Source organism: Amia ocellicauda, chromosome 11 (assembly GCF_036373705.1).
Source record: "Amia ocellicauda isolate fAmiCal2 chromosome 11, fAmiCal2.hap1, whole genome shotgun sequence".
NCBI lineage: Eukaryota > Metazoa > Chordata > Actinopteri > Amiiformes > Amiidae > Amia > Amia ocellicauda.
Genome location: NC_089860.1, coordinates 35,463,771 through 35,477,298, shown reverse-complemented (window position 1 = coordinate 35,477,298; position 13,528 = coordinate 35,463,771). Strand labels below are relative to the sequence as shown.

At 44.6% G+C, this 13,528-nt stretch overlaps 1 protein-coding gene across 3 annotated transcripts; it reads left to right on the top strand.

Moving 5' to 3' along the window:
- The first annotated feature begins 7,917 nt into the window (after positions 1 to 7,917).
- On the top strand, positions 7,918 to 13,180 carry LOC136762813 (regulator of G-protein signaling 20). 3 transcript variants are annotated; one of them, XM_066716352.1, is made up of 5 exons: positions 7,918 to 8,105; positions 10,141 to 10,309; positions 10,819 to 10,911; positions 11,008 to 11,242; positions 11,656 to 13,180. In XM_066716352.1, the coding sequence occupies exons 2-5, from the start codon at positions 10,179 to 10,181 to the stop codon at positions 11,848 to 11,850; spliced, it is 654 nt and encodes a 217-aa protein (XP_066572449.1). In that variant the 5' UTR covers positions 7,918 to 8,105; positions 10,141 to 10,178; the 3' UTR covers positions 11,851 to 13,180. The 3 variants fall into 3 exon arrangements, with proteins under 3 accessions (XP_066572449.1, XP_066572448.1, XP_066572450.1); XM_066716351.1 differs by lacking the exon at positions 7,918 to 8,105 and adding an exon at positions 8,135 to 8,201; XM_066716353.1 differs by lacking the exon at positions 7,918 to 8,105 and adding an exon at positions 8,625 to 8,767.
- The last annotated feature ends 348 nt before the right edge of the window (positions 13,181 to 13,528 follow it).

Below are 13,528 nucleotides of genomic sequence, written 5' to 3'. Positions count from 1 at the left end.
CACCTGAAGCAGTGCAATGAACAATCGAACAATGCTGTGCGTGTGTGTGTGTGTGTGTGTGTGTGTTTGTGTATATATATAACAATATCCCTGACTCATCACCCTTCGGCAACCTGCACACTGAACAGCTATAGAGGAGAAATGAACGCGATGTACCCAGGAACCTGCAAAACGCTTAAGCAGTCAAACACAGATTATATTTCCTCACTTTGTGTTGCCCTGCTGTTATAAACGAGCGGGGCATTGTTGTGTTTTATTCATTTATTGTTATGTTCCTTTTGGGGGGGAGTTCGAAAGTCTAATTGTGCTGCAGTCTGCTCGTTTTGCGACTGGTTATAAAGAGAGGGAGGGAGGGAGAGGGAGAGAGAGGGCTTTCATTTTTCACAGCCAACAGTTCCCTGACCGCAGTGATGGATCACTGTGCCAGTGCTTCCCCCTCAATTGAAGGCAGGAGACCAAATGAGGGAAACAAAACCAACTCACTTTGGTGTTTTTGGAAACCACCTCGTGTGTTTTTGTGGCAGCAGACGCTGGCTCTGGGCAGCCAGGTCGGAGAGTGTCAGTGTTCAGGCTTGGCTCCAGGATGCCCTGTATTCAAATGAAAGAAAGGGATAGAAAGGGAAAGATTTATTCCTCGGTAGTGGCTGACAGCTGCTCCACGAAACCACATCAAAAGACCGACAGGAGTTGTGGCTCCATACGAGTCCCTCGGCCACACGTCCCAGGCTGGGAGCAGCTCCTGAGCTGCATGCTGTTTCAGAACCAAAACATCAAAACAAATACACATCGTTTCATTTTCTCCTTCCCATAATTAAAGATTGTTTCCTGAAGGGGTGTTTGGATGGCTGTCAAGGCAAGGCTGAATAAAACTAATTTCCCCAGCATAACTGTAATAAAGGTTTTTGTCTTTTTTGTGTGTGGTGACTTTTAGAAAACAACTTTTAGGTGTTTAAGTGCCTCACTGTACAATGTGAGATGTTGGCTTTTTGTTGGCCGTGTTGGCTTTTGTGTGGCTTTCTGACTCAGTGATTGGTTGTCAGTGAATAAGGAACAATATGAAACTAGTAATAATAATAATAATAATAATAATAATAATAATAATAATAATAATAATAATGAGGTAAAATATTTTCAGCCGAATAGAAAACCTTTCAAAGAACAACATTGCTTAGTCTGCACCATGTTCGGTATTAGCAGCAACACCATTATCCAGATTCTGTCTGTAATGCCGCCACTGAGGATTTTAATCTGGTTCTCCTCCAAGAACTGAATGTCATTTTTTAAACACTGTGTTTTCCTTGGCAGCCGGATGCATTGCTTTACTGTCATTAAGTTGCAAATACGACTGTAATATGTAGATCAGATGGCTTATCTTCCTTCTTAATACTTTTTCATGATATTTCTTCCCATACAAGCAGAATGCAGGTAAATACATTAGGAAACAACTCAGCTCGGCTCGAATGCTAATGGCGAAGGAACACCACAGGAAGAAAAATAAAACAAAGACACAGATAGATTGATACATAGATAGATAGATGGAGTAGATATTGGATTAGTGGGAGTGATGGGAAATAAAAGGAAATAAAAGGCTGACACGCCACGCTTCCTTCAATCTCTCTTGATTAACCTACAAATTGTATTTTTTAATTGACTTCTTTTCCTGTTCCACAAAGCGTACAATATCTCATCTCTTCCTTTCGATGTCAGTGTGAGTGTGAGGCTGGTGGCCGGTTTCCAGTCCGGAGGGCGGAGGTTTCAGGCAGGCAGGAACAAAATGTCAGCTGTAATCACGGCGCCATCTCACCCCGAAGACCGAACCGGGATCGAGTGGGTGAGTATGTGTGGGGTCTGTGGGGCTGGTGGAAAAGACAGATGAACTAAAAGAAGGAAATGTGGCAATAGACCCTGGCAGTAGAGTGGAAAAGGGCATAGAACAGACAGTACAGATACAATTTAGGAAGTTCAGGGTGCAAGGATAAATTAGATTAGAAACAAGAGAAGGAAACATTCATGTGTAGAGGGGCAGGTGAGAAGTGTTTGAAGAACAAGGCATCCAGTAAACAAAGCATTGTATATGCATCCTCATCTGTTCCTTGAGCTGTTAGAGCTGACGTCCCCGTCGTCTCTCTCTGCGTTGTTCACATCCTAATGAGTTTGGAACACTTACGGTGGATATCTGATACTTTCAAGATGATTTGTGTGGAGCATCGGAGCTTAAAATGCCAATTACAGGCACGTGGAAGTGTGTCAACAAAAAATAAAAACAGGCTGATTTAAAGTGATTGCATTAGACACAGCTTTTAAGTTTTAAGTTCTGTGCTCAGTTACTTAAGCCGCTAAAGCGACGTGACCGTGCATAATTCAGTATCTTTGTAGGAGCTGCCCCCTGACCTTTAACCCCATCCTACCGGCATCCTCCGTGTGCTGATGCTGCAGAGAGGATTGGAGAGAGGCCCTCGCACGGACACCAGAGATTACCCAGCGCCTTGCTGAATCCCGATTTCAGGATCTAGCCGAGCCGCAATCACCGTGAAGCGTCGTGTGTTATGCCAACGCGGTGCGAAGGTTAACACGGGGGAAACGCCAGTTCATCGGTGGTAATTGGGCATTACTGAAATCCCCGGCATCAGCAATGGTGTGTTGATGCACCTCGGGAGATAACAGGTAGTAACTCTGAAAGTTATATAATGGCAGCTCCTCCAATTAAAGCCTCTGCTCAGGCCGATCTCCCTCTGCGTCTCTGATGGGGAGAGAAAGATCCGTTCCATTGTGTTTCAGCACAAATTGATGACCCGTTTCCCCGAAGACGACACTAACAGTGAGCAATAGCTCCGCCAGTGTATTTTATATCTGTGCAGAATAGACCCACTCTGTCTTATATAACTCAGGTCTTAACACCATTCATGGGAGATTTGTTTTCCCATGCATCCCCTGCCCCTTCCCTCCTTTCAGAAAAAAACTGGGTTTGTCTTCCTAAACAGAGAGGGGTACAGATAGATACTTTTGAATCATTGTCAGCTTGTTTAGGACTCTCATTCACACAACACCGGACTGTGTGATTGAAACTGTAGGTGTGGTATCAACGCTGATCGCATCATGCAAAGTGTGAAGCCATACAGTCTGCTCTGGGTGCGATAAACACACCAGCTCCACAACCTAAAAACAAACTTAGCTTCCTTCCTTTCTGCTCGAGATTGTTCATAAATAGATTTAATATCGCTGGTTAGTCCTTGTAGGCAAGAGCACAGAATTCAGGACACGATCTTATAACCTAAAACATGTCAAAAAACATCTAAACTTGACACTCAAAATTCTCTCAGTCCATTACTCTCATTATTTATTTGAACAATTAAACATTATTATTATTTTACAAACTGTCTGTTGTCAAGCGTAGCACTATTACTTATCTCTCTATATTTGCCGGAGTTATGTCGAGATTTTTGTTTCAGTTACATAATGGCACTACAGTTTTATAGCCCGGGAGAAGTGCCTTGGAACTGTTCCGCTTTAATTAACCTATTAATCAGCCGGGCAGGAGAGAATTCTCTGGAATACAGCGTTTTACTGAAACACTTTATGAAACATTAAAGCAAACTTAAGGCCAGCACGCTTCTCTCACTTTGATCTTTACTATGAGCTTTATACAGAATGCCAGCATAGCATGTTTAGGCATCTGGCTTAAGAAAACCAAGGAGGTTTTATTAATTGGATGTACAGACCCATCTGGGAATTGTAAACGGGGTTTAACCTGATGGGTTTACATTAAACTGAGAATCACAGAGTCAGTGGTGGAGGGATCAGTACTAGGGCCTGTGCTTTTTCTAATCTATATTAATGATCTGGACTCTGGGATAGTTAGCAAACTTGTCAAATTTGCAGAAGATACTAAAATTGGTGGCTCAGCAGATACAATCTCGGCAGCACAGGCTATTCAAAGGGACTCAGATAATATTCAGTTGTGGGCGACACCTGGCAGATGAAATTCAATGTGGACAAGTGCAAGATAATACATGCAGGCAGAGGCGATTCTAGGGTATGTGGGGGCCCCAGGCAAAATAATACCTGACGGTGATGTCGCGGGGGGCCGGGTTGCGGACAGAGTTTTCTTCCGTGAGAGCGGGGGGGGGGCGGCGGACCGGGGGGGGGGGGGGGGTTCCCATTTGGGGGCCCCCCCTCAGCCCGGGGCCCCAGGCAATTGCCTAGGATGCCTACCCTCTTGCGACACCCCTGCATGCAGGTAACAAAAATGTCCACTATAATTAAACTATGGGAGGAATAGACCTAGATGAAGTAACGCATGAGAAAGACCTAGGAGTCTATGTGGACTCCTCACTTTCTCCATCCAAACAATGTGGGGAAGCAATAAAAAAGACAAACACAATGCTGGGGTATATTGTCAAAAGTGTAGAATTGAGAACAAGGGCAGTGATGTTCAGACTGTACAATGCACTAGTTAGAGCTCATCTGGATACTGTGGACAGTTCTGGGCTCCACACTTCAAGAAAGATATCGCTGCTCTAGAGGCAGTTCAGAGGAGAGCAACCAGACTTATTCCAGGTCTGAAGGGAATGTCCTACTGAGAGACTGAGGACCTGAACCTTTTCACCCTGGAACAGAAGAGACTACATGGGAACTTGATCCAAGTCTTCAAAATCATGAAAGGCATCGACCACATCAAACCAGAGGAGCTTTTCCAGTTCAGCAGGGACACACGCACCCGGGACACAAATGGAAATTGGGCTTCAAGGCATTCAAGACAGAAAACAGGAGACACTTCTTCACACAGAGAGGCGTCACAATCTGAACAAACTCCCCAGCGATGTGGCTGAAGAGACAATTTGGGAACATTCAGAAACAGACTGGATAGGATCCTTGGATGCGATGGATAGAGCGCTGGCCCAGGCAGCACGGTCACAGTCTCTGTGGACGGGAAGATTGTCTGTGTGAGCGAGAGATTGAGACTCACCTCCTGAGCATCGAGAACATGGTGAAGACAAAGACCGCTGTCTTGTGTGGATTCTGTTATCTAAAGAAGCGAACTCACGGTAATGAAGAGATAGAGCTGCTGCTGCTGCAGGCATAGTGGTCATAGTGTCATCCTTCCAGTCAATTTGCACAGATAACACTGGCTGTGTGCGGAGGTGATGATATAATCTGAGCCTAGGTCTGTTTTTTGTATTGTTTGTTTGTGTCTGTTTGCCTATGTCATGTGTGTGTACATGTATGTGTGCAGTTGTGTTGTCAAGCCTCTCTGTGGTGACTTTGGTATAAAAGGTGTGTTTCCCTCCCTCTGCTGTTACTGACACACATACACTTGTAAGCATCTCCTCACAAGTTCCTGACCCTGTTCACACAATCCAGTCTCTATACAGGAAAAACCTGCGAATCAAAGACCTGTAACTGCAAGTGTCGGCTGTCACCACAAAGACCCATTTTTAATATTCCTTTCATTGAATATGCCCCATTGATTAACATTGTTTTCCTTATTTTTAAGGAGTGCATTGGATTTGCAATGGCTTTCTCTACTGCCAAAAGATATTGTAGGTAGTTGCTGAGTAATGTCTTCAATCACAGGCATTTTTCTCACCATCAAGACTCCAAAGAACTCTTTTTCCTTTTCTCATTTGACTTGAGATATTTGACTTGAGGAGACTACGTGGGGACTTGATCCAAGTCTTCAGCATCATGAAAGGCATCGACCACATCAAACCAGAGGAGCTTTTCCAGATCAGCAGGGACACACGCACCCGGGGACACAAATGGAAATTGGGCTTCAAGGCATTCAAGACAGAAAACAGGAGACACTTCTTCACACAGAGAGGCGTCACAATCTGAACAAACTCCCCAGCGATGTGGCTGAAGAGACAATTTGGGAACATTCAAAAACAGACTGGATAGGATCCTTGATCACTTAGATATTAATGGACACCAAACGAGCACGATGGGGCGAATGGCCTCCTCTCGACTGGATACACTCTTATTGTTCTTATGTTCTTATGTAATTATTTAAAGTGCGCTCGGCTTCTTTCTTTCTATCTTTTCCAATAGTTGCTGATCTGATCTTTCACCTGAACCTGAAGCAGCAGATCTCAGTGGGTTGAGAAAGCTCTTACCCACCTAAATGCCAACAGACTCCAGAGTTCATGACAAAAACATGTACCCTGTCCACTTGATTAGACAGCTAATGTCCAGCCAGACATGAATCTCTCCACGGAAAAGACAGCAAGTTAGATTTCAGGATTTCAGGCTAGGGACTTCTTTGTAGGCAGCAGATTCCCTTCTGTTGTATTGGAATGAATGGAGAGATCACTACAGCCATGTCATGTTGAGCATCTAACTGCACTGGTTGCCAATCTCTGGCTCTTGTGCTGCTTTCTAATCTCCGAATGAGCCAACAACACAACTTCCTGTCCCCGTGGGGGAGGCGAATCTGACACATTTGGGTAGTTTTGCTTGCTGCACTGGAATCCTGCGGACCCCTGAGATGGGGGTACAGTCAGGAGGGCATTGGTGTGGTGTATTTGCAGTGTGTCAATGGCGAGTCCGCAGCTGGCCTCTCCTCAGGCCCAATTTAAAGTTATTAACCACGGGTCAATAGTAATCATATAGAAACCAATGCAGATTAATAATTCAGGCTCAATCTGTGGGATGTCACGCATTTAACATTTACATTGCTGTGCATCACAAATTAAACTCCTTTCTGATTCATCATAATGTACGGGCCTTCTTGAGTACGTTATAAGGGGGTCAGTTGAATGATTGGTTTTCAGTCATGGAGAACATATGCACCAGGTTTAACTGGCATCAGAAGGAGAACTTTGGAAAACATTTTTTTTAGGTTGACACTGATGTTTTGGGAAGAAATCACGTCGTGAAATGTCAGATGGTCCTATTGTAAGGCAACAACGCTACAAGTACATAATATAATATAATAATATATCTAACTGACTTCTAAAGCAAACGTGTGTTCCTTGTTTTTAATGTGAAACACGGAGAAAGGTTGACAGGCAGTTTTTTTTTCGTTTTTCTTTAAACAAAACGGTTTAATATTACCATCTAGTGGTGGCAAGGAACACTACCTTTAAAACCAAATTTCATTTTAATTTTCTGTGTGTAAGTTTAGTTCGTGCCGATGGTTGTGCATGTTTGTTAGTTAGTTTGTTTGTTTGTTTGTTATTAAGAACAATACGTAAACATCTATTATTTTCGTAGTTTTAGTTCGACATATGGAAATATAAAAAAAAAAGCATCCTTTCCTTGTTACAGAATACAGGGAATGGCATCCTAATGAACACAATGATTGAGAAAGGGTACATAATTCATATTATAAATATGCATTAACAGCTCATTGAAGTCTTGCATTTGTGTCGTTTGAAACGCAAAGCAACGCAAGCCGATGCAAATGAAGCGCAAAGTGTCACCAGACCAGCGAGGTGCAGCAGAATCAAGCGCAGCTTCCCGAACCAGCACACTGGCTCTGGTGGTCGCTGCAGTCAGTGCGCATGCGCGCCGCACCTGCCCAGCACCGGCAGCGTTTTCGTATAGAGGGATACAGGATGTGTTTCTATTTAAATGCACGAATAAATAAATAAATATAGGCTTGCATTAATTAATACACAAATACACAATTCACTTTCTAAAATAATGATAGAACCTGCGACCCAGTTGTTCACTGTAAGTACTGTGTGTTTTTGTATTTGGTTTGGTTTTCAGATCTTTTTCGAATGATATATGATTAATAATTGTGTTCTATTAATTAATCAGGGACCAGCGGATTGGACTCGCTTGGGTGACCCGTGCTTTTCAATGCGCTCTTTCACAAACCCCTGGATTGAGCTACACAGGGGGTGTTGGGTCGGGAGATGCATTGATTAATCAGGGCAGTGATTTTAGTAAAGTTTAATTGAAGGATCGCTCTTAATTAGATCATGAATTGCCCCTCGTATCGGGAAACAGGTGCTCACTATGCCTGGCAACAGCATCGCGTCGGATACGGTTCATTTTCCATCTCTCTGCAGCTGCTGCGTGAACTTCGCTGGAAATCGCCAAAGCAGCGAATTGCTCACGATGGTCGTGTGTGTAATAATAACCTGATATTTGCAGAGGTGCGATCTGTCTCATGTGTTCATGTGATGTGAGTGAGTGAGTGAGTGAGTGAGTGCGGGCGGACCTGTGCCGGGGAGACGGTCTTGAGCGGAGAGGTGAGTGAGTGGGTTACAGGTGGTGCCTCCAGCTGGACACGGCACAATAAAACCAGTGGTCATGGCTATAATTTGGTGATTGAAACCCTTTTGCTCTGATGCTGTTATTGTTAATTGTAGTATTTGTGTGGACTAAACTGATCTGCATGTGGGTTATAAGAGAAAGACACCAGACCGGGTTACCGCAGCCCCTCCGATGCGTCTTTGTAGCGCGTCTGGTTTTACGCATCTTGCGCGTATGTTAGGAAAACAGTCGTGTTTGAATAGGATGCAGATGTTTTATTTAAAAGTAGTCACGTTTTTTGGTTAATTATTAGTAAGTGGCGTAAAAGTGTTTATGCACATTAAGGAAATGGTATTTAAGTGTGATCGGTCGTTTAACTATTAAAATGAATATCAATGTACTCTTCTCAATTTATGCCTGCAGGTTAATTTGCTGATGACGTTTGGACTTCTTATTAACGCTTTTGTGCATCTTAACTATATTTAGTTTCTTGTTTGCCAGTATTTCTGTTGTCATTGAACACATGATGTCCCACCCTGGAGTCTTGGAGAAGCGTTTACAGGTTTCTAAGCTTATTCACATGTTTCTGTTACATTCAGTATCGTATACATTGTTGTATCAATGCAAATGATTGATATTTGCTGTTCGGTTATTTGGTTCAAATATTTAGATCTCAGTTGTTCACTCATGCCAGTGTGGGACTGATTTGATCACTTCACGTCTGTAATTGAACAACAACACATTCAGGCCTCCAGTGGGGTGAATAATCTGGAAAAATATATTAATATTTTGTGTGTTTGTGTGTCCTCCACACCTGACTGATAGGGCTTTAAATTGATACTGAGAGAAGTAGTCGAGATTGCATATCACAAGGTGCTTGAGGGGGGGAAAAAAATCTACATTTCAGCCTGCGCATTATGAAAATATCGTCGTATTTGTACAAACAACTTTTCTAGATAATCTAAAAAGTGCCTTAATAATCAATCTTTATTTTCACTTCCTGTAGCTCCTTTTGAAAATGAGCACCTTTTTTATTAAATGTCATAATTGGGCAGATGCAGTACATTGGCTATGCCTATAGGAAGTTTTCACCCCCTTGGACTTCGTCACCTTTTGTTGTTACAACCTGACATTTTAATGCATTTAAATGGGATTTTATTTTTTTCTCCTTTCATTTACAGAACCTACTCGACTCTTTCAAGTCCATCTGTGTGCAATAAAAGGGGTTGTTCACATGATTTCAGATTATACATACCTGTCTCTGTAAGGTCCTGCTTCAGTCTGCAGACTGGGACAGAAATGTACCTTTCAGTAGGACAATGACCCTAAGCCCACAGCCCACAGCCCACAGTGACACAGGGCTTAAAAACAAGAAAGTGAATGTCTTTGTGTGGTCCAGTCCATGCCCAACTGAAATCTGATTGAGAATCTCTCGCAAGACTTGAAGATTACTGTCCACCAATGATCCCCCATCCAACTTGGCAAAATTGTTCACAATCCAGATGTGCAAACCTGGTAAAGAATCATTCCAATAAACTCACAGCTGTAATTGCTCCCAAAGGTGGATCTACCAAGTAGACTCAGGGGGGTGAATACTTCTGTTTAACAATTAGAATAAAAATTTTAGTTTGTAACGCAACAAAATGCGCAAAAGTCCAAGGGGGATGAATACTTCCTGTAGGCACTGTACACAATGGCATAATGCTATTGTGAGTCTGCACCAGAGGTAAGCAATGCTGGATGTGCCTTTTTATACAATTTACAGGCAAGTATTTCTGCCATCGTTCAGTCTAGAAGGTCCAGTTACGTACCTGACGCGAGTTCAGTCCAGAATCTGTCACACGTGAAAGAGGGATGGGTGGTGGTAGTCGGGTCCATGGCTCTGGTGTCCGGTGGGGTGTGTCGGGGTGCGGCTGAGTGTGCATGTCGTTCCAGATGCCGGGGACGAGGGCACTGAGCTACGCGGAGCTGCCATGAGGCGCCGGCTGTCTCACCGGGCCTCCCGGGCCCTGCCCTCCTGCGACAGCAGCCCGGACTCGTCCCCCTGCAGCCGGGCCACCCACCCCTGCTGCTTCTGCTGGTGCTGCTGCTGTAGCTGCTCCTGGTGAGACTCTGCGGGGGGGACGTTCTGCCAGTTGGGACCACCGGGACAGACCAAGACAAACCCAGACGCTTGGTTTTAACGTTCATAAAATAATAATCTTATCATGGCACATCTCTCCAAAATAGCATGACTTTGTAAGCAGCTATGCTAGTATTATATTACCGTGTTTTACTGCGGTTCTGTACCATAGGGAAAGTGCTGTGGTAGTAATGTAGTTTGTACTATATTACTCCATGGTATGGTATGTAAGTAGGTTGTGAATTAGTGCGTGTGGATTATGTCAGAGTAAATGGAAAACTAAAGTCACTTTTGACGGGTGTCCCAACTGTATCTCACATCTACCCTTTCTATCTCTGATCTAATCCCTCCGTGCCATTCGTTGAGGTGTCTGTCGGGTGAGGTTAGGACACAGGGCTGGCTGGTGCTGTCCACGTGCTGGACTCCACACAGGGGCTTCACATTGGGACTCTGTGATGAAGTAACTTACTAACAGGGTTCTCTATTGTCAGCCTGGCGGTCAGGAACCATGACAAGGACATGTGTGGCAGCAGGAGGGTGTCCAACATGTCCACACCGGGCAGCCTGCCGGGGACTGAGGACAGGTGGGTGTGGTGAATGAAGACACTGGCACAGGGGGCATCCTGGTAGGTTTCGTGGGGAGAAGTGTGACTTGTATGTATGTGTGTGTGCGTCCTCAGGGGCCGGCTGAGCCTGACAGAGGTGTCCTCCTGGGCGCTGTCCTTCAACGCGCTGCTGGACAGCCTCTCGGGCCGCAGCGTCTTCATGGAGTTCCTGCGCTCCGAGCACAGCGACGAGAACATGCTGTTCTGGGAGGCCTGCGAGGAGCTGAAGGCTGAGACGCGCAAAGCCACCGTCGCGGAGAGGGCCAAGCAGATCTACCTGGACTACATCTCCATCCTCTCGCCCAAAGAGGTAGGACTCCTCCCATCCATAACCCCTCTCAGGAAACAATCAATCTACAGGAGTTATATAGTGCCTCACATACAAATCTTGACTGACCATCCTCGTGACTCCTCTGACCATTACCTCTCTGCCTGGAGGGGAGGCAATCCCTCAGGCCTTGGATCCCCAGAGATGGGTTTGACTCGTGGCAAGTTTTTTTTGTCTCCTCTGTTCCTGAGGGTTACATTGACTCGCATGGCCACGGTAACTGTAACATACACATGATTTGCAAAAGATTTTGATTTTGTTTGAGGAACGTTCCGTTGACCACTGGATCCTGTGCCGTCATTTGGGGATCCTGATGTTTATGCAACAGTTTGCTTTAAAAAAATAAAATAAAATAAAAAGTCCACTTATTCCTGGTGTTCACTACTATTGTACAGGTCAGCATTGATGCCACTGTGAGGGAGACCATCAACAAGAACATGGCGTCTCCTACGGGCCACATCTTCAACGAGGCTCAGGCGCAGATCTACGCTCTGATGCACAGGGACTCCTATCCCCGGTTCCTCAACTCGCCCCTCTACCAGTCCCTCCTCCAGAGTCCTGCGCCGGCCAACCCTGCGGCCGACTGCTAGGGGCCGGCGGACACCTGCCATAGGTTCCCCTCCAGCTGCCGGGATCCCTTCCGCACCGGGCAGACCTCTCCGGCGCGCGGACGCATCGGCGCGCCGTTCACCACACTCCTCGGGGGCGTCTCTCGCAAAGGGCAGGAGAGGGAGATGTGGAACGCTGCTGGTCCCCCTTGCACAAGGGAGGACAGATTTTAAGTCGTCGAACTGGTAGAAATGTATTTATTTATCATTTTTGGTGTACCTCTGGGAACAGGAGCTGGAAGCTTTTGTGCCTATCTATCCGAAAGCCTTCATCCAAATTGTAAAGCCATCGCGTTGCCTTAGACGGATGGAAAGATGTGAGCAATCGGCTGTGGATACTGGGAAGATAGTAGTGTCTCATTCTGCTAGATTCAGGGACAGGTTGGTCGGATGGCAAATGGACCCAGACGATGGAATCATCTTTTGCGTTTCTTAACATGAGCAAATGTTTTCCCTGCATTGCGGTTCAATGTCCAAGTGTGGCCTGTTTGTGCCTGGTGTGTGATTTTGTTTGTTTAGGTTTTTATTTTATTTTCCCTTGTTTAGAACATGTTTTTATATGTGCAGAGGTGTGTTTAATATGTATGGATAGTGCATGCCAATCAGGTCTATAGACTGCCACTCATTGGTCTTCTGGCTGACCGTAACTGCAATCGCTTTCTCATGTGCTTTGTTTCATTCTGTAACAAAGTGTCTGTTCAGAGCGTGATGCACGATGTGTCTCTTCCTTGTGATGAAGCAAATGAGCCTGTGGTTAAAGTGAGCAGCTCTTCAAAGCGACAGCTCCGCAGTTGCAGAGGTGACTTTTTTTTTTTTTTACAGCAGGTCAATACTTGGTGACCAATCTTATTTAACATCAAAAAATGCAACTGGCCTTATAACTCTCATCATGAGCAGATAGGCTATCGACAAAACACATTACAGGAAGGAATTTTAAATGAAGGATTTGTTTGTTTTCGTGTGGTCTTGAGTTTAGTTGGACCTGCTATGAAGGTAGGCGACTCATCTCCAGTTTGATTCTAGTGACTGGTCAGTCTTATCACGAAAATTCAAATTGTCCAGCACGCACACCCGATCTGTGTTCATATTCACACCTCACCAATACTTTCACTTTTCATTTTCTGTAATCAATAAACTCTGTGGGGGTGCAAAACACAGTAGCCATGCAAGTGTAGAAATATGAGACCAATAGGAACAAACCTTAACGGGAGGCAGCTGTACAAGAGCACATTTTCCCTCCGTTTACAGTGAGGACATCTGGTCTGATGGAAACCTTTCTATTCAAATAAAAATTCTCCACCTCTTTCTTTCACCCGAAGTGGGACTTTTATTTCCTTCTATCTCTTACCCCCTCTTCTTCCCCCCTATCCCCTCTTTCCTTTCCTTTCTAAAATCTATTTGATAAAGCATCTCTTCCCGGTGACCACCAGTGAAATAAAAAAAAAAAACAAGATGGTAAGTACACTACAGTTTCAGGTAATTGTAATCTTTGCAGCAGTTCTTTCAGTGTGTGTCTGGGCTGAATGTCTAGTTTAACCTATCAGCCAAGAATAATTGTGGAAATTCTCCAGCTGCCCAATACATGAGACTTTCACAGTTGTCCATCCTGACTCCTGTCTCAGACTCAGACTTTATTTTTTACCTGGTTGAAAACTATAAA